The sequence below is a fragment of the Aspergillus versicolor genome (genome assembly GCF_001890125.1).
Source record: "Aspergillus versicolor CBS 583.65 unplaced genomic scaffold ASPVEscaffold_9, whole genome shotgun sequence".
In the NCBI taxonomy this organism is placed as follows: Eukaryota; Fungi; Ascomycota; class Eurotiomycetes; order Eurotiales; family Aspergillaceae; genus Aspergillus; species Aspergillus versicolor.
In genome coordinates, this window is record NW_024467532.1 from 30,750 (window position 1) to 48,098 (window position 17,349).

Sequence of the window (17,349 nt, forward strand, 5' to 3'; positions counted from 1 at the left end):
TGTTGAACAATATTACCGCTTTTTTGACTAAAAAGGGCACCCTTCCTTAGTAAGGGTCTGTATTGCATGATATCCAGTCTGACATCTCCATTCTTAGCACGTGACCAGACTGCGAAGTTCCTCAGGGGAATTGTTACAGAAGGCGGTGATAAGTGGGTCGACCCTTTAAGTCCTCGAAGGCCTTTTTTTTTTTTCTTCAGCCGGGGATGATTAAATATTCCAGATATTAGAACAAATTACTTTCCGGGGACGAAGAGTTTCAGAAAATCCATAAGCATCTTTGTGTTGTCCATCTTTTCACTGATCGTTAGCCTTTTTTTTTTTTTTTTTTTTTGGTTTCCAGTTCGAGTTCGCCAATTTTGAGACTCGATTAATTACATCTCACAAATGGGTTTGGCTGCGCCCCGCAAGTATGTTATCCTCCAGTGGCATAACTCCACGATCAATTACTGACGAGAATGCGACATAGGAAAACCAAGATTTCTCATGATCCCAACAATACGAATTGGTCTCGGTCAACAAGTGGCTTCGGGCACAAGATTCTCAGTTCGCAAGGATGGACCCCGGGGAGTTTCTTAGGAGCCCGCAATGCAGCACATGCCGACATGTTTACCGCTGCGAGTGCGTCGCATATCAGAGTTATTGTGAAGGATGATACACTTGGTCTTGGAGCACGATCGAAGCGTGATCCACTAGACGAACCTACTGGTCTCGATGCATTCAAAGGACTTCTCGGCCGATTAAACGGAAAGTCCGATGTCGAATTACAAGCTGATCAGAGAAAGCGCGACGATGTAAAACTGGCCCGGTATGCTGCCACTAAGTGGCAAGCTGTTCGGTTTATAAGTGGTGGATTATTGGCACAGGAAAAGGACAACGAGGCCACTTCTATTTCAAAAGAGACCCAAAATCTTCCAGCGGATGCACAAGCAGAAGAGCGAAAAGAAACAGTCTCTACTAACGGGGATCACGTCAATGAGTGTGTGAATAACAAAGCGCCCGCCATTGACCATTCTGAAGTTTCAGGGTTACGAGAACGAAAACATAAAAATAATAAAGGCAGAAAAAGTGCGAAGGAGAAGAGGGAGAAGCTGGAGAAGAGACAGAAGAAAGAGAGAAGCGAGAAGAAAGAAAAGACGGGAAGGAAAAGGAAGCATACAGATAATCAGGAAGGCACTGATAGCTCCCCTTCCCAAGAGCAGTCGTTCGAACTTGATATATCCACAAGCAACGAGCAAGATCAGCCGTCATCAGATGCTGGCCCTTCCGTGAAGGAGCGCCGACCGCTTGGAAGACATATGATCAGAGGCCGCCATATTGCGCAAAAGAGGAAAGCTTTAATGGACGAAAAGTCCTTGAACGAGGTATGTTTTGTGCATGTCATCATAGACCGTTCATCTGGATGCTAACCAAGATAGATATTCATGGTAAAATCGTAAATAGTTTTTGTATCATCTCACTGTATACCCTGATTGGTTCGCTAGTACTATTGTCGCTGCCATATCATTTCTTTTATAGACCATAGGTAAGATTAAGCGCAGAGGAGCGCTGAGGGCTACGCCTAGACACTTACTACATGCCCGCAGTAAACAACACGTTTACTGGGAATACATACCAAATATCAGGATAATCATTTGAGCTCCGTAGAGCAGCTTGATTAAATACTTCATGGGCCATTACGCCGCGTCTGATTCGTTGCTTGGTGGGGTCCTGCAGACGCAAGTACCTGCCATAAAGCTAGTCAGTATACATGGCCGTGACAAGAAAAGAGCCTAAACCGCAAAGGTATCAGGTGTCCTCCGTAGAGAGCTGAACGGTGGGAAATCCGAACCCTAGGTGCGGATAGCCATGCAAATAAGAAAAGAAAAAGGTCCGACGTACTCCGTACACCGTAGATCACCTGTGGCGCGCCGAGGAAGTTGACAGTATGATGATGACGACATACCTACACCCAAGAGGTCACCTGTCTCAGCACTCCCACCGCACCTGCCCCAAGACCGGACCGTAGTGCGTGCCATCATTGATCAAAAATCTTATTTCGCCTTCGAGGTACTCCCTATTCGAGTTCCGTCCACCCCTTCCGTCTCAAACTTAACCATGGAGACCGCGTCGTCCGACAAAGAGAATGCGGTGCAGCAGTCCATTGCGAAGACGAATTCCGCGGAGCATCACCCTTACCATCCGAGTCCAGGAAAGATAACTTCGAGTATCCAGGAACAGGAGAACAGGTTGTCCGGAAAAAAGGGGGGTAATGTCGTGAATGGGCTACGGAAAACTCCAGGTCTTCTTGCACGTGGTTCAGCCCAGGGTGTTAGGATAGACGCCTCCAGGCAACCCTCCAAGGGCTATGAAAAATATGGGTACGTGTAAGAGCAACATAACAATAATAGTCTTCATTTACATTTTACTTGGTTGTCTTCTTGGAGTTGCTGACAATTGAGACCAGCATTCATTGGGCGCCTCTGAACATCCGCTTTGAACGGAGATTACAAACACTGGTGGTCTTATGCCATACCTTGACGATTGCTATATGCCTTGGGGTATTTTTTTTCACTTGTGCTATCCCTTTATCGTGGCCTCTTCTGGTACCGTATTTGCTATACATCTCGTTATTCTCAACTGCGTCGACTTCGGGCTCATTGAAGTATCGGAGTAGTTTTTTGCGATCGCTCCCCATTTGGTCGCTCTACGCCTCGTATTTTCCGGCCCGTTTACATCGTTCAGAACCTTTGATACCGACAAGGAAGTATATATTCGGCTATCACCCGCATGGAATAATTTCCCTTGGTGCATTTGCAGCATTCTGCACCGAGTCGCTGGGCTTCTCTAAACTTTTCCCCGGCATCACCAACACTCTACTCACATTGGATTCCAATTTTCGAATCCCATTCTACCGAGAATACGCTCTTTCGATGGGCCTTGCTAGTGTCTCGCGTGAATCATGTGAAAATATCCTCACTAGAGGTGGAGTAGATGGCGAAGGGATGGGACGTGCCATTACAATTGTCATAGGTGGTGCACGGGAATCCCTCAATGCATCTCCAGGCTCATTACGTCTTGTCCTGAAGCGACGCAAGGGATTTATAAAATTGGCGATTCGGACTGGTGCAGATCTCGTACCCGTGTTGGCGTTCGGGGAGAACGATTTATATGAACAAGTCCGCTCCGACAGTCATCCCCTCATCCACAAGTTTCAAATGATGGTGAAGCAGACGCTTGGGTTCACTGTCCCCTTGTTTCATGCTCGGGGAGTCTTCAACTATGATGTTGGCTTAATGCCATACCGGCGCCCCTTGAATATTGTCGTTGGTCGTCCTATCCATGTAGTCCAGCAGCAAGACAGGAATAAAATCGATGACGACTACATCGACCTGCTCCACACAGAGTATGTGAGAGAACTTGAAAGATTGTGGAATGAATGGAAAGACGTTTATGCCAAAGACAGGGTCGCTGACATAGAGATTGTGGCCTGAAAGACCATGTTTCGGATTCTAGATGAACTTTGCTTGTCTGATAGTTTCATAAATACGCAAGTATTATTGTTTGCTTATAAAATCAATTTACGTGCCATGGACACTGGACTGTGTTGGTGATAGCTTCGCACTACTACTTGCTATTTAGTACTTAGGGAGCGAATTGCTGGTGGCATGCATAACCCAGAGCTCATCATCTGCTACAGTATGAAATAAGCATCATGTTAACGTGGAGGTTGAAGCGCTTATCTTATTTTGGAGTGTGGGACCTGCAAAATTTAGTACTAAAATATACAAACAACATGCACGAGTGCGCGAACCACCTTCAAGAGTATAAATTGTGTATACTTAAGGTTAATTAATCCATTCGAGCTAAGTTATAATTAGTAGTAATGGTTGAAAGAGTAAAATACTAACTCGCTAAAAGACAATAATTACAGGTGGTCATTGTCCTCATATATGTACTTATCTTTGTCTTCATCAGGTACAAGCTCAAAAAAACGAGAAAGACCGGCCAGTGCAACCGAACATACGAACAGTAAAACATCCAGAGAAGCAAACCATAAGCATATAAAAAGACAGTCTGGGTATCTGAAAGGAAGTGAGGAATGAGAATGTCAACAGCAAGCAAAGCACCGACAAAAATTGAGCCATCATCGGCACCAGGTTTGAGTATGACTTGGGAATCAGATTTAACAAATGGATGTCATAGAACCTAGAAAACAAGGTTGGGCTGCAAACTAGGTAGCATCCAGACGGTTGTTCGATTGAGCTGTGTTTGTTGGTCCTGGGGTTAGACTCGGCCCGGGCTGGTTTGATTCGGATGTTGGTCGACTTTCTGGGGCAACGCGGACGCTCCCACGTGAACCCTTTATCAAATGGCCGCTCTCAACTCGATCCTGGATCATTTCATCGAGTATTCGTGATACTTCGTCCATACTCTTTCTCTTCGTCGCTGGATCAAGTTCTGCCGAGGGAGTCAGGCGGTTTGCAGCTGAGCCAGGGGCCGTCGACTCTTGTTCTCCGTTTGGAGAACTAGATTTTTCTTTGGGGCCCGAGGACGGGGTGTCTAATGCAAGCTCAGCCAGGTCCCGATGTCGAGCAGCGGAGCGAAGGGCTGTAAGCATTCTATCCTTATCATCGAGTTGAACACGAAGTTCGTTGATTTCCATATCCTTTTCCCGGAGTTGGGTAACGAGATCGGGGTTCTCCGATGAAGTGCCCGTTTTAATACCCATGGACATGCGGGAGTGGCTGGATCGCCGGGCCTGGAGCAGCCGTCTCTCTAAGGTTGCAATATATCGATTTTTATCCGTAAGGTCAGCCTGAAGAGCGGTAATTTGTCTCTGAGCACTTGCTTTTCCGTCCGCAAACTCGCCCATCATATCCTCTTCATCGTCATTACCTAAAGGTAGATTCACAGGGAAATCCTGGCTATTAACAGAAAGGAACGAAACGGGCCGCGTAGACGAGTGCCCATAAGCCCCGAGTGTGGATTGACTGACGGAAGAGCGTAGGGAGCGAGAACCACGATCAATGGAAGACATTCTGGATAGCCGGCCAAGAGCAGAGACGGCGCCCTGCGTATTCACGCCTGTGGACTTGGAACTTAAAATGAGCCGATTCAAGTGCTCTATACGTTCCTTTAGGGCAGTTCGAGCAAGTTGCATTTCCAGCATCTGCTCCTCATGCCGCTCATGCGCTTCCTGTTCTAGTTTTTGCTCTTCCAATTTTAGCTCTTTCTCGGCTTGGTCTTTTGTTTGACTTTCAAGCTGGCCACGTAGGGCCTGAATTTCCATACGATAACGTTCGAGTAGCACACGGCTTCCTGCATCGCCCCCACCACCACCGAAAGCCTCCTCTGCTCTTTTAGCATGACTGACAATGTTGTTTTTAGCTCGCGCGGCGAATTTCAAGGTGTTCAAAGTCTCGCCCGAATTGGCATTCATTAAACTCCCTAGTTGGACGGTGCAAAGAATGCTGACAAGGGAATTGCCGGATAAAGCTGGTTGCAGCAATCTCGTGAGCTTACTGTCGCGGAAAGGTAGGTGTTTTCCCTCTTTATCGGCTGAAGTTCCAGTTTTGTCTTTGGTCTCGGAAAGCCGGGAAATGATCGTTCCTAGAGTGAGAAGACTCTTATTGATATGAGCCCCCTCAGTACGTCGTTCTTTATCATCCGCTGCTCGTTCAGATCCTGCTAGATCAATTAAGCTCAGTGTTGATACTCGAACTCCACCAGGGGCTAACCCCGATCTTCTATCTTGGGCAGCCCCCGCAGGCACGCGTTCTCTGCTTTCAACAACAATTTGCACCACTGCATGACTTCGCGAACTGCGGGCATTGAATTGAGTACTACCTGTCCGCCTTGCGTGATCGCCTCTCGCAATAACGCGAAGAAGTTGTGTTGGGCTTTGCACGATCTCCTCTTTCAATGGCGTGGCGTATACGCCTCGTTTGCTATCCTCACGTAACTTGATCTCTTCCTGCTGGGAAGTAACAGGTCCAATGGAAGCGGAAAGAAGATCATGGATTTTCTCATTGTAGATTTCAAGATAGCTGACGCGAAGCAGGAACTCTCGATGAGGGGTCTCTCTAATGAACGAGAATATGTCTGTGATTGCCAACGGTATCACACCGGGAGATGTTGCGGTGCCTTGCATAGAGAAGGTTTTGCCAGTTCCAGTCATACCGTAAGCAAAGACAGTGCCGTGATATCCCTCCATTACCCTTCTCACCAGACGTTTGGCGCCTGAGTCGTAGACTCGAGCGTTGTTTTCAATCGCCGAAAAAACGTTATCTGTAACATAATGTATTAGCCGTTTATCCTGACTATCTGTCACGCAGCCTGGTGTTACCATAATAGTAGTCACCGCCCTCTTTCCCATTGTATACAAGTAAACCTCGACGGGCATCCACCATCCACTCGGGATTGGCCGAGCTCTCGCCGCCGACATTCGGGCGTACTCTTACGCTCACTATAACGTTACCCTTTGTTTCCTTTGTATCCCTGGACTTCGAGCTCGATTTTGCTATCCCCGCCGTCTCATCGCCATCCTCAAAGGTAGTGGCACTTGTTGAGTACGATCCCTCAGCAGAGGAGCTTCTACTCTGGGATGGTGAAGCCTCGAGGTCTGCGTGTGAGATAGATTTAGCATCCCCGCCGGCGCTCAACAATGAGTGGGTCTTCGAGCTTCTCTGACTAGCGGCCCCAATGCTAGGTCTGGATCCTCTTTTCGATTTCATACTTCCAGAAGAATGTAAACCATGGGAATTTGTCATTGACGTTGCCGTCGATGGACGACTCCCCTGCCTTGGTGGCTGAGGAAAAGCCGCGATGCTAATTGTCCTTCGCAGAGACTTATCAGGACTGCTGGGGACTCTAGAAGCCGATGTTGATCTCGTAGCGCTGACATTTGTCGTTGAGTTAGAAAGTGGAGACTTGCTCAGTGTTGGCCTGGGGCTAGATGGTGTCCGTAATTTGGAAGGAGAAGAAGACCTCGAGGTCTCAGAGGACGCTGGTAGGCTCTTTCTCGATTTCGGGGCCGGCAATTGGGGTAATGTCCCCGTTGGTGGGCCGGCGACAGGCCTGGATGGTTGCGGCAATGCAGACATTGCAGTGTAGATGGATAAATGGTGTTTCGAATGGCGGGCTCGTCAATCTATACAAGCAGAGCAGTCAAAGTTATGCGCTTGGAATCAGACGAGTCTCGCAGGCATGGACCAAAAAACATGGAGGTAGGAGTTCACTGCTAGAAGCTGTAGTTGATACGAAATCAGCTAAAGCGTGCCAAAAAAAAAAAAAAAAAACAGGATCGAAATGAAGATAAGGCTCTGTGGACACGATCATGCTGAGGGGAGAACCCGGCAAAACCGGGGAGTTCCAAAAGCTCAATTATTTGGGTTTCGAACTAAGGTACTGAGTCGAGCTCCAAACTTTGGAGCGTTCCGGCACAGCGGTGTTGTGAAGTGATCGAGAATGGGAACCTACCTAGGTAATGTAATTAGAAAGGAATCGCGTGTCGCATGTAACAGGCTGGCAGTATTTCGTTGGTCAATTATGTTGCTTGAATATGTCACTACCCTCGTAGTAATTCGCGAAGCGGATTCAATTGGGAACCGCGACGGATACAGAATCAATATGAGGCGACAGAGGGAGGGGGTTGATGCAGGATTAATGTAGCAAAGTAATGCTAGGAGCGGGCGATGCCTGCTCGGGCGACGAGAGCTGTGTCGCCCTGTAAATGGTTGAAGGAGGTGATACTACTCCTGGTCCCGGCGAGGTTGCGAGTGGGATAGAGGAGGCCCCTGGTCAAGGGCAACGAACGGGAAGAATCTCCAAGGGGACCCGTGTTTTTTTTTTTTTTTCCCTTTCAGATGCAGCAGCGCAAAGGACGGAAAGATAGGTGAAAGAAGTGAGAAGAATGCGTGTTTGGTAGTTATGACATTGCTGTGGTATGTTCAGTTGGTGGTTGTCGAGTCACCCCACATTGGCTGGGCCGTCGTCGAGAAGAGCCTGAGAGGTTGATCGCGATGAATGATTATTATTATGATTCGACTCCCCTGAAGTTTGTATACTAGCGCTTGCCTAGGCAAGGAGCGCGTGCAGCGGATACCCTGTATTTACGGAACTGACTACGAAATTTCTCTCGTTCTCTTCGCGACCCCGTGCTTTACAGTCCTGAATCCCCTGCCCCCCTTCAAAGGACTCAGGACGACGGGAGAAACGTCCACTGTCGTCGGTCCAAATGAAGATGCTCCGACACCGCCACGCTCTACCCGAGTACGTATTTATTCTGCCGGCATAATAATATGGGAAATTCGGTTTTCGAGTCCTCTTGACCCGCGGAACGTTGTTTCAAACTCATTTTCCCACTGGTGATTAGATCTTGGTTGGATCTTGGTTCCGTCGCACACGCCACACTCACTTGGCCCATGCCCAACATACACTCTAATAACACATGACAGTGAGGGTGAATATGTATCGGATGCTTAGGCGGTGTGGGCTAAATCTGGACCTTTCGCTCATCCTAGCGTCTTGAGCGTACGAATTAATCATGAATATTATCGTTCCTTTTACTTGGTCGGTCCAGGGTTTGTTGATCCCATTTTGTTCTCATAAAAAGGCTTTTGCTCGTTAGACCAATAAGAGGGCAAATGTACTTCGACAAGCCCCAATTTTACCCCTGACGCCGAAAAAGAGTACCTCAAAGACACAAGGGGAAAAAAGGGGACCCAATCATCGTAAAACCCTGTGCATGACTGCCTCCCGAGGAATGACCAAAGTTCCAACTTGTGCACACTGCACGTTGGCACGAACTTCATGAAGGTTGGACCCGTCACCCGATGTGCTTGGGCTTTGTGGTTAGATTGGGATTAGGTGATATCATTTCATCCCTTCTTTGCTTCCCATAATAATGGATGGGTGAGGGCATCACTTGTTCTATAGTCCACCATGAGCCTTCATGACACCATGATATCGAGCTGACCAGGGCTTACTTTTTTGTAAGCTTCCACTCTACTATTTAACATCTAATTGCCGGCACTGTGTCTGTTATTTGGCTACTACGTTCTGTCCGCAGTGCCGGGGCGCAGTTCATGTAATAGCGGCCGGAATCGCATGTTTAAAGGCGAAAATAGCATGGGTATTTCCGTAAATGACGCCGGCTCTCAGATCCGTGGATGCGCATGCATTCTTGAAAATTTTAGTTGGTGGAAAGCGTGTCGATCATGCAATCATTTCATTGCACCGAAATCCAACTGCCTCGCAGTGTTCTTGAACTGGTCATCAAGCTCCCCGCCACGCCTAGTCAAGTCGTCTCCCATTTTTTTTGCACCACCGGATTTTCGGGGAAGGTCTTCTTTATTTGTTGGACTTGGCTCCGTAGCCCACCAGCTGTGCTGGAGGGCTTGGTACGCAGTGCTTCGTTTTCTCGGATCCAAGGTGCACATGGACATAAGCAAGTCAGCGCCAACAGGACCAGCTATTGGAAATTGTCTGAGGAAAAACTCTCGACCTTGCACGGGCACGAGTTGATTCTTATCTGTCGGAATGTAATTTGCTAACTTCGAAACGCCGGGCCAGTTTTCTTCGCTTGGTGTTCCAAACGCCTCGCAAATTTTGGTGATTTGGTCAAGATCCGAGTTTCCTGCAACGAATGGCACTCGTAGGAGGAGCTCCGCAAAGACCATTCCTACAGACCAGATATCGACGGCACCGGAATACTGGCGTGCACCATAGAGAAGTTCAGGTGGCCGATACCATCGTGTAATGACCTGGTGCGTCATGTTTAGATAAGGGTCGGCAAATGATCTAGCCAGACCAAAATCAGCCAGTTTGACTTCTCCGTCCGAAGCGATAAGCAGGTTGTTGGGTTTGATGTCTCGATGCAAAACGAAATTCTCGTGGCAAAACCAGACGCCCCTGGTGAGCATCCCCATCCATGCCTTCACATCCGCAACACCATAATGTATGTCGCTGTCCTTAATGAGCATTTCCAGATCACCGCGTGGCAGATACTCTAGAACCAGATTGAGATTCTGGTCCTTAGATGAAAATACGTCGTGTAGCGCGATGACATTGGAATGAGAGAGCTCCTGAAGATACTTCACCTCGCGAATCGCGTCCATGGATAGCCCGTCTTTATATTCCGTATTGACTTTAATCTTCTTTATAGCCACAAACGATGACGGGTCTGCTCGAAGGTGACCGAGGAAAACTACAGCGTATGTACCTTCACCTAATTTCTTAGCTAGAGGAAAACAGTTAGTAACTGCCGCAATATATTTTGCGGCCGAAGCCGAGCCACATAAGATAGCACATACCTTTTATGTACTTATGCCTGACCTCATCATTCATTTGCTCAGTGATTTCGCGATCAGCAGCATGCTGCATGGGTCGTGGCGAAGAAACCTTCGCCTGAGCTGTGAGCGGGATCCCCGAAGTAGCATTTTTCTGTTGAACTGTCGCGGAGGGCGACGGGGGAATGAGAGGCGAGACTGCCATGTCCCTTTTAGCTCGGATGAGCTGGATAAGCTCTCAAATACTTGTCGGGTCGGAACTTGAAGGGTCAGGAGCTCTGTAGATTGGGAAAATTGAAATTAAATCTTTCCACGCGAAGGAGGACACCGGGACTAGAAGTTTCCAGTTGATTACCACGTCACCATAGAATGCGAAAGGTAGGCGGATAGGTAGGTATCTGGTTACTGCATCTTTTTTGGGATGTGGAAGGGTCGGAGTTTCGTTAATCCTTGAGATCTCAAGCTCCGCCGAAATTTCCCTCCGTATCATGATGTTTAAGAACAACAGGATGTACAAATTATCCTCTTAGAACCTGCTGCGCACCTAAGAGTTTCAACTTAACCCTTACCATTCTTCCGCATATCCTCCATTGTACCCTCACATTGATCACCCGTGCCATCAATACAACCTCGATCCTTAGCAGGGGGAGCGAAAGACCAATCCGCCATGGCAATGCGCAACCCGTTCTCAATCACCCGGACCGTTAAGTCTTTCCAATTAACCCAACAATCCTTCCGATCCATTCACAAGAAAGCCACGCCTACTTCCACTGTCCCATCACCAACACCATTCGTCCCTGATGTCCAAACTTTCCTCACACTGATCGGCCGCGACATGTTAAAGCATGTCAGCAAACTTCCTTCTTGGGAGAAACTATTCACGCTGAGCTCCTCTGAACTCCGGGATGCGGGAATCGAACCAGCACGCCAGCGACGCTACCTTCTCCGAAAACGGGAGAATTTCAGAAACGGCATCTACGGACCTGGCGGGGACCTTGAGCATGTCGTGGATGGTGCCGCTCAGTTGCGGGTAACAGAAGTCCCATCTGGGCCGTCGACGAGAATTTCAAAGACGGGAAATGATCCCGTCGCCAACTCATTGGATTATTCGGCTACTCTATCTCCCGGAATGAAACGAGTCATTGTGAACCTACCACCGGATGCCACGGAATATAAACATGATTTGTCGAGGCCATCTAAGAAGTTTGCGCATATGAAATTTCATCGTGGCTTGTTGATCAAGGGACCATTTCTGCAGCCAATTAAGGGTGCGAATGGCAGCGCAGCTTTGATCAAGGTTCAGGAGGGAATGTGGGAAGACAAGTTGGGCCACAAGGTTGACGGTGGTGAAAGGAGACGTGCTGAGGTGAGAGCCAAAAAGAGGGCTGAAGAGAGGAGGAAAGGGTCTGCATGAGCTTGATAGACCTGTTTTTGAGGTTGTATAACAGGGTTTATTTGTACTATAGCTTTTTCAATTGTGCTTTAATTAGATTTTTCAAACTTTGAACCAACCCATGAATTATTCATGAAGTCCAATTCAGTTCGAGCAAATTTAATGACTGAATCTGTGTCGACTATTTAAATGCGTACTACCAAGTACATGGTAGGGTGGGTTATGAAGATTAGGCAGGGGTTTATGACTTGAATCTGCAAACATCCCAATTACAAACTATACTCGATATTAATATATATGGCGAACCTAAGCAGCAGGCCGATGAAGCAAGACCAGTCAAATGTACAATAATTGCTGTGTAGTGAGTCTTGTCTCATTCAAGCTTGTGGGCCAGAGCCCCTTCGCTCTATTTGTTTCGTTGGACTCTTTTGTACCATTATTGGTGAGGAACTGGAAGAAAGTAGCTAATCTTAGACAAGCAACTATTCCTTGGCGTCGCGTTGACGCTTCTTGTATTGCACGAACGATTGACCAGCAGGTCTTGAGAAAAGGGACTGCAACTGAATTAGCCGAGGCTATATCTTGCCAGGTTATATATTACTTACCGAATAATCTGTCTCCGGGATAGATTGTCTTTCCGACTCGGATGCGGTGTCAAACTTGAATTGCCTCACAAGAGCCGCAGTGATCGTGATGAGCTGGACGTAGGCAAACTGCTCACCGATACACCTGTGTCGTCCAGCACCAAAAGGAAGATATGGACTATTAGTTCCCTTGCTGACAAGGCCGTACCCGTAGTCGATCTTCTCCTCGTCTTCTGTAGAGTTGGCTATTGGATTTTCGTCCCAACGGTGGGGATTCCATTTTAGGGGGTCTGGGAAAAACTCCTCGGACCTAGCGCTAACACCAGGCGACGAAAGGACATTATGGGAAGTTGGAATAACGTATTTTGTCCCAGGTACAGGCATTGGGCTTTTGACTGCCCTGATAATCGAGTGGATAGGTGCATGAATGCGCAGGGTCTCTTTGATGATCTTGGAATGAAGCTCCAGTTTCTGTAGGTCATCAAATGTCAGGCGCATATCCGACCCTAGGACCCGGACTTGCTCCTCATAGAGCTCTTCCACAATTTCGGGGTGCCTCGCGAGATGCAAAAGGATCCACGAAAGCGTTGAGGACGAGGAGTGTTGACCAGCCATTAGGAGCGCGATCATCATGTGGGCAATTTCTTGATCGGGCAATGGGGTGCCATTCTTGTAAACACAAGACATCAGATTCCAGACCATGTCTTCGGAATCCTTTTTGTCACCGGATTTGCGACGCGCTTTGATAATATCTGTGTACGTCTCGGCCATCTTTCTCTGTGCAGCATCACGCTTCCGGTTGTGCGGAAGGGGGGCATAAGGAAGCATGAAGTTAATTGGAGCAAAACCCATGTCAAGATCATGATATAACTCTGCAAAAGTGGAGTCAAATCTGTCGCGAACTTCTTTTCCTTGGAGAGAGCGTGACGCGGTATAGATTGTAATCTCGGCAACCGTTTTAGACACGTCAAAGATGCCTTCGGTGTTCTGAAAAACCGAAGATTTCTGCGCAAAATCGTCCACCTCAGCAGTGATCAGCTGTACGTAGGAGCGTAGCGCGTCGGAAGTAAGGCCATATTTCACGAACTGAATTTTGTTAATCTGGAATTCCGCTGGACATACAGTGTGAAGAAGAGGGTTACCTTCTTCTGCTCCATTAGCTTCGCATTGGGGCAGTCGTATACGACGTGACGCCCGAAGACAGGGGTTGTGAGAGGAGAGTAGACCTCCTCGGCACACACATCTTTGAGTTTTCCATTCAGAATGAACTCGTTACCCTTGGTGCCGAGGTAAACAGTGGTTTTCTTTCCCAAGAGGATGAAGGTGAAGATATCTCCGTACTATTTAGAAATGTACTAAGTTAGAATAGCTGGTACAACGGGTTGTAGCATGTAACAAACCTTTGCGCGCGCGTCAAAAAAGAATTTGTAGGGATCAATTCCGTAGCTGATGGTGCTTCCCACGAAGGGGAACCAGTGGAATACGACCGGAGGTTCATTGGGGTTTTTGAAGAGAATTTGTCGCAACACGTTCAGAACGACGGCGACAACAAGAAAGGCAAGCAATCCCAAGCCAGCGAGTGCCCACACCGACAGATTCGAGCAACGTTGGCAAACGTTTTCGAGGACAAGGGCGACGAGACCCATGACGGCCGAATGGGAATAACCAGGAGAAGGGAGAAGACAGGCGAAACTTGAGAACGGAGATTATGAACCAGAAAAGCACCTCATAAACAAGGCCCTAGGTCCCGCTATATCCTTGTGGCGTCGGATCGATATCGCCAACGACCAGCGAGTAGTGTGTGATTGTTGAAAAAGGCGTGCTTTGGCTGCAATGAAGCTCCAGGTGGGAAAAAAGTCGGGCCCCAAGAAATGGATCTGCGGCGAGCGCCACGTTTATTGCCCCTGGACGCCAGACTCAATGAGAACTTTATGTCACGCCACAACAGGGGCTGTCGGGATCCGCCCGGCGACTCAGAAGGTTTCTTTTACTACTGGGGTCCATGCAACTCTCCCTACAAGAACGGCCCGGACTTTGCTTCTGCTCCAGTTAAAATTAATATATGTAGTAGTCTGTACGACCGTATGAGTAGAATATCTTTTTTACTCCACCCCCGCAGTTTCCCGCAACCCAATGGATAGTAGGAAATAGGAATACACTGAACGAAACTCGAGCGGTTCTCACGGGGTTGTCGATTCTGTCTGGAAGAACATGGTGTTTCCAAGCTATTCTCACAACCAATATATTCGTACCAGGGAAAGATATCAGCCCTAAACACCCTAATTGTACCGGCTAGTCGGGTCTTCTTCAAATAAAACTGGATCGCCGTGTTCCCCGAGGTTGACAAAATCCTTGGGACCACTATTCTGATTGGGGGATTCTTCATGCTGCCTCGAGGCCCTCTGATTGTGCATGCGCTGACCAGGAGTGTTTTTATGATACACCTTTACCGGAGCCCCCCCTCCCGGCTTTTGCTGGCTAAACTGAACGTCATTAATGCTGCTGAGAAGCGTCCGTTCCCGTGCAATCTTCCTTTTGGAGAAATCTAATTTCCCCAAGGCACCGGTGAGGCCATCTGTACTATCAGCCACACTTGGATATTTACCCGTGAGCCACGGGTGTTCAAGGCATTCATCGACAGTGATTCTTTTATCAACATCAACTGTAAGCATCCTGTCTATGAGATCTAGGGCCGGGTCGCCAACAGAGTCCCAATAAGGAGACGGGTAATCAAAACGGCCTAGCTTAATCTGCTGTGCCAAAGTGTAAGGGTTCTCCGGTGTATAAAGTTCGTCAGAAAATGGCGGGAAGCCACAGAGGCATATGTAAAGGACAACGCCGAGTGACCAGATATCAACAGCTTTCGTGTATTTGCGGCGGCGAGTTTCTTGAAGTATCTCGGGAGCAACATCTGTAGAATGAGCAAAAAGTTCAAAAGAGAGAAGCGGGTGGGTGCAGGCTGAGCCTATCCAAAACTTACAGCTTGGCGTGCCACAACTGTGAATTGGATTGATTTCGTCAGTACTTCCATATCAGACAAAGTGAGTGGTGAGGGGTTGCAACATACAGTGTGGTTGTGAATGAGTCTTCACCAATTATCTTAGCCAGGCCAAAGTCACCTAGCTTTACGCTCAGCTTGTCATCCGCAACGAGTATGTTCTCTGGCTTGATGTCTCGATGCACAATTCCACGATCATGCTGCCATCCATGTTAGCATTATTTCAAAGCGCAAAGGAAACAGGAAACTTCACCAGATACTTCAAACCTTCAAAGAGCTGAAGGAAGATATGGCGAGTCTCATTTTCTGTAAACTTTTGTTTACTTATGATCATGTTGAAAAGTTCACCTTGCGGAGCAAGCTCCAATACAAGATAAACCCCGTCACTTTCATCAAAGGTGTCTTTAAGACAAAGCAAATTGCGATGACTAACGCTCATCAAGAGGCCGATTTCTTGCATTAGAGACTCATTCTGGGACTTCTGCGAATCACCAGATCGTTTCTCGAACATCTTCACCGCGTACTGCGTTCCCGTTGCGCGTTCCACGCAGAGATAGACGGTTGCAAAATGACCTTTCCCCAGCTGCTGCAAGACACGATACTGCTGTCGGAAGCCATTGATGTTTTTTGTTCGAGGATATCTAAATACAAACCGGACTTCGTCTAATATAGTTACCTCGTCGCCATCTTCTAGTTCACGATGTTTGTTTCGTCCAACAATCGCATCATTGATAAATGTGCCGTTACTAGATAGATCTTCTAGTATCGCCACCGAGTCGCCTCTTCTATTTTCTGGGAACACCAGGAAATGACGGTTAGACACCGTGGGTATATTGAGAGCCAGGTCTGAGATATCTTAGCAAACTGGTACCATGCAAATTGTCCAAATAATACTTACCGCATTCTGGGTGTCGTCCGACAAGATAACCCCCAGGGCGCCGGCTAGGCTGCTGTTTTAAAGAGAAATTTTTGGCTTGGCTCGCGACTCCTTTTTTGGGGATCGGCTTAGAACTCGAAGTTGTGTCATCGTCACAGCTATCACGTTTTCGAAGCACAAGGGCATCTTTGACCTTATCGTCTAGAGGGATCAAGTAACCCCAGACCCCTTCTGCAGCCTCATCTTCGACCTCATCGGCAAACGCTCGAGGAGGATACACAAATTGTGAGAATGCTTGTGTATCACCGGGAGGAGATGAAAGTGGCTGGCAGGCGTCTAGATTGGGCGGAGAGCGCAGACGAGCTTGGCTTGGCGGAGTAGCGGTTATCTCCTTTCGAAGATCTGTAGCAGTTGAATCATGATGCGTTAGGGGGGTAGGTAGGTATGACTGTATAACAGGAGTTTGTGACTGCTGTGAACTGATCCTCCCAGACCGTCGGGGCTTCTTTTGATCTTGTGCGTCGTACTCTGCGGCACCCTGTGGAAAAGCAGATTATCAGTATCATTTAAGGCAAATTGAAACACAATAACCTACCCTGCGCTTAAGGGAGCTCTTCTCAGTCCGTGGTACCATCGTCCCAATCACACATTCTAGCGTGAGAGTTCGCGAGAGAGTACTCGGCAGCGGAATCCACCCGAGCAAGAACCTGATAAGCCAAAATGGTCAAGAGCAGGTAGAAGAGCGGAGAAGTGCCAGCGTCGACAACTGGTTTAAATTAAAGAAGTGTGTCGGGAACGAAGGCAAAGGATTCTAAATGTGAGGCAAGAATCAGAGCACCCGAGTTGTTGGCCAATCTGACAGTTACGGGCGGCCGGGGTCTCTGAAGGAAGGAAACCGCAGCCCCGTTCGAGTCCATACGTAGCTCACCCCCTAATGTACGGAATTACGGAGGGCCAGGACGTTACTTCCAAGTTAGACGTTCTACAGTAGGATTACGACGGGAAACTTTTATTATAAGATAGTAGCAACCGTTATAGAGAAAATCATTATTTGTATCATTATTAATTATTCTACAAAACTTGCTAAACAGCTTTTGGTGACCATTCCTCTGGGAGTATTTGAGGAGCTTCTCATACATTTCTTCTTCGCATTTACGGTTTTCAAATTGGAGGGACTGGAATAAAGCAACCCACAATTAAACGAAAAAAATTTCAAGATAATAATA

General features: G+C 47.7%; 6 protein-coding genes across 6 annotated transcripts; 3 read left to right on the forward strand and 3 right to left on the reverse strand.

Annotated features, from left to right (window-relative positions):
* Positions 1-387: 387 nt before the first annotated feature.
* On the forward strand, positions 388-1,439 carry pxr1 (telomerase inhibitor/ribosome biogenesis protein PXR1; the record flags this gene model as incomplete). The annotated part of the gene is made up of 3 exons (XM_040817902.1): positions 388-410; positions 470-1,364; positions 1,419-1,439. 3 exons carry the CDS (start codon positions 388-390, stop codon positions 1,437-1,439), a joined length of 939 nt encoding a protein of 312 aa, XP_040671119.1.
* A 468-nt stretch (positions 1,440-1,907) lies between these two features.
* On the forward strand, positions 1,908-3,791 carry ASPVEDRAFT_44839 (diacylglycerol acyltransferase type 2A). The gene is made up of 2 exons (XM_040813151.1): positions 1,908-2,360; positions 2,447-3,791. The coding sequence occupies exons 1-2, from the start codon at positions 2,098-2,100 to the stop codon at positions 3,471-3,473; spliced, it is 1,290 nt and encodes a 429-aa protein (XP_040671120.1). The 5' UTR covers positions 1,908-2,097; the 3' UTR covers positions 3,474-3,791.
* Positions 3,792-4,213: 422 nt separating this feature from the next.
* ASPVEDRAFT_86712 (putative kinesin family protein (KipA)) lies at positions 4,214-7,085 on the reverse strand (the record flags this gene model as incomplete). Its single annotated transcript, XM_040817903.1, has 2 exons — positions 4,214-6,270; positions 6,329-7,085. 2 exons carry the CDS (start codon positions 7,083-7,085, stop codon positions 4,214-4,216), a joined length of 2,814 nt encoding a protein of 937 aa, XP_040671121.1.
* A 2,121-nt stretch (positions 7,086-9,206) lies between these two features.
* Positions 9,207-10,862, reverse strand: kin28 (TFIIH complex serine/threonine-protein kinase subunit KIN28; the record flags this gene model as incomplete). The annotated part of the gene is made up of 2 exons (XM_040815046.1): positions 9,207-10,222; positions 10,835-10,862. The coding sequence occupies 2 exons, from the start codon at positions 10,860-10,862 to the stop codon at positions 9,207-9,209; spliced, it is 1,044 nt and encodes a 347-aa protein (XP_040671122.1).
* Positions 10,704-11,993, forward strand: ASPVEDRAFT_44842 (mitochondrial 37S ribosomal protein mS41). The gene has a single exon (XM_040813152.1). The coding sequence runs from the start codon at positions 10,939-10,941 to the stop codon at positions 11,683-11,685; it is 747 nt and encodes a 248-aa protein (XP_040671123.1). The 5' UTR covers positions 10,704-10,938; the 3' UTR covers positions 11,686-11,993.
* Positions 11,994-12,146: 153 nt separating this feature from the next.
* ASPVEDRAFT_55267 (uncharacterized protein) lies at positions 12,147-16,757 on the reverse strand (the record flags this gene model as incomplete). The annotated part of the gene is made up of 10 exons (XM_040815047.1): positions 12,147-12,218; positions 12,270-13,334; positions 13,391-13,588; positions 13,649-13,940; positions 14,538-15,159; positions 15,229-15,245; positions 15,316-15,446; positions 15,500-16,092; positions 16,145-16,661; positions 16,719-16,757. 10 exons carry the CDS (start codon positions 16,755-16,757, stop codon positions 12,147-12,149), a joined length of 3,546 nt encoding a protein of 1,181 aa, XP_040671124.1.
* Positions 16,758-17,349: the final 592 nt, after the last annotated feature.

Bases quoted from the DNA above. Each gene is read 5' to 3' on its own strand.
- ASPVEDRAFT_44839 (XM_040813151.1), top strand. From the start codon at position 2,098: ATGGAGACCGCGTCGTCCGACAAAGAGAATGCGGTGCAGCAGTCCATT. The intron at 2,361-2,446 runs GTACGTGTAAGA...AATTGAGACCAG, and splicing joins AAGGGCTATGAAAAATATGG to CATTCATTGGGCGCCTCTGA.
- ASPVEDRAFT_44842 (XM_040813152.1), top strand. From the start codon at position 10,939: ATGGCAATGCGCAACCCGTTCTCAATCACCCGGACCGTTAAGTCTTTC.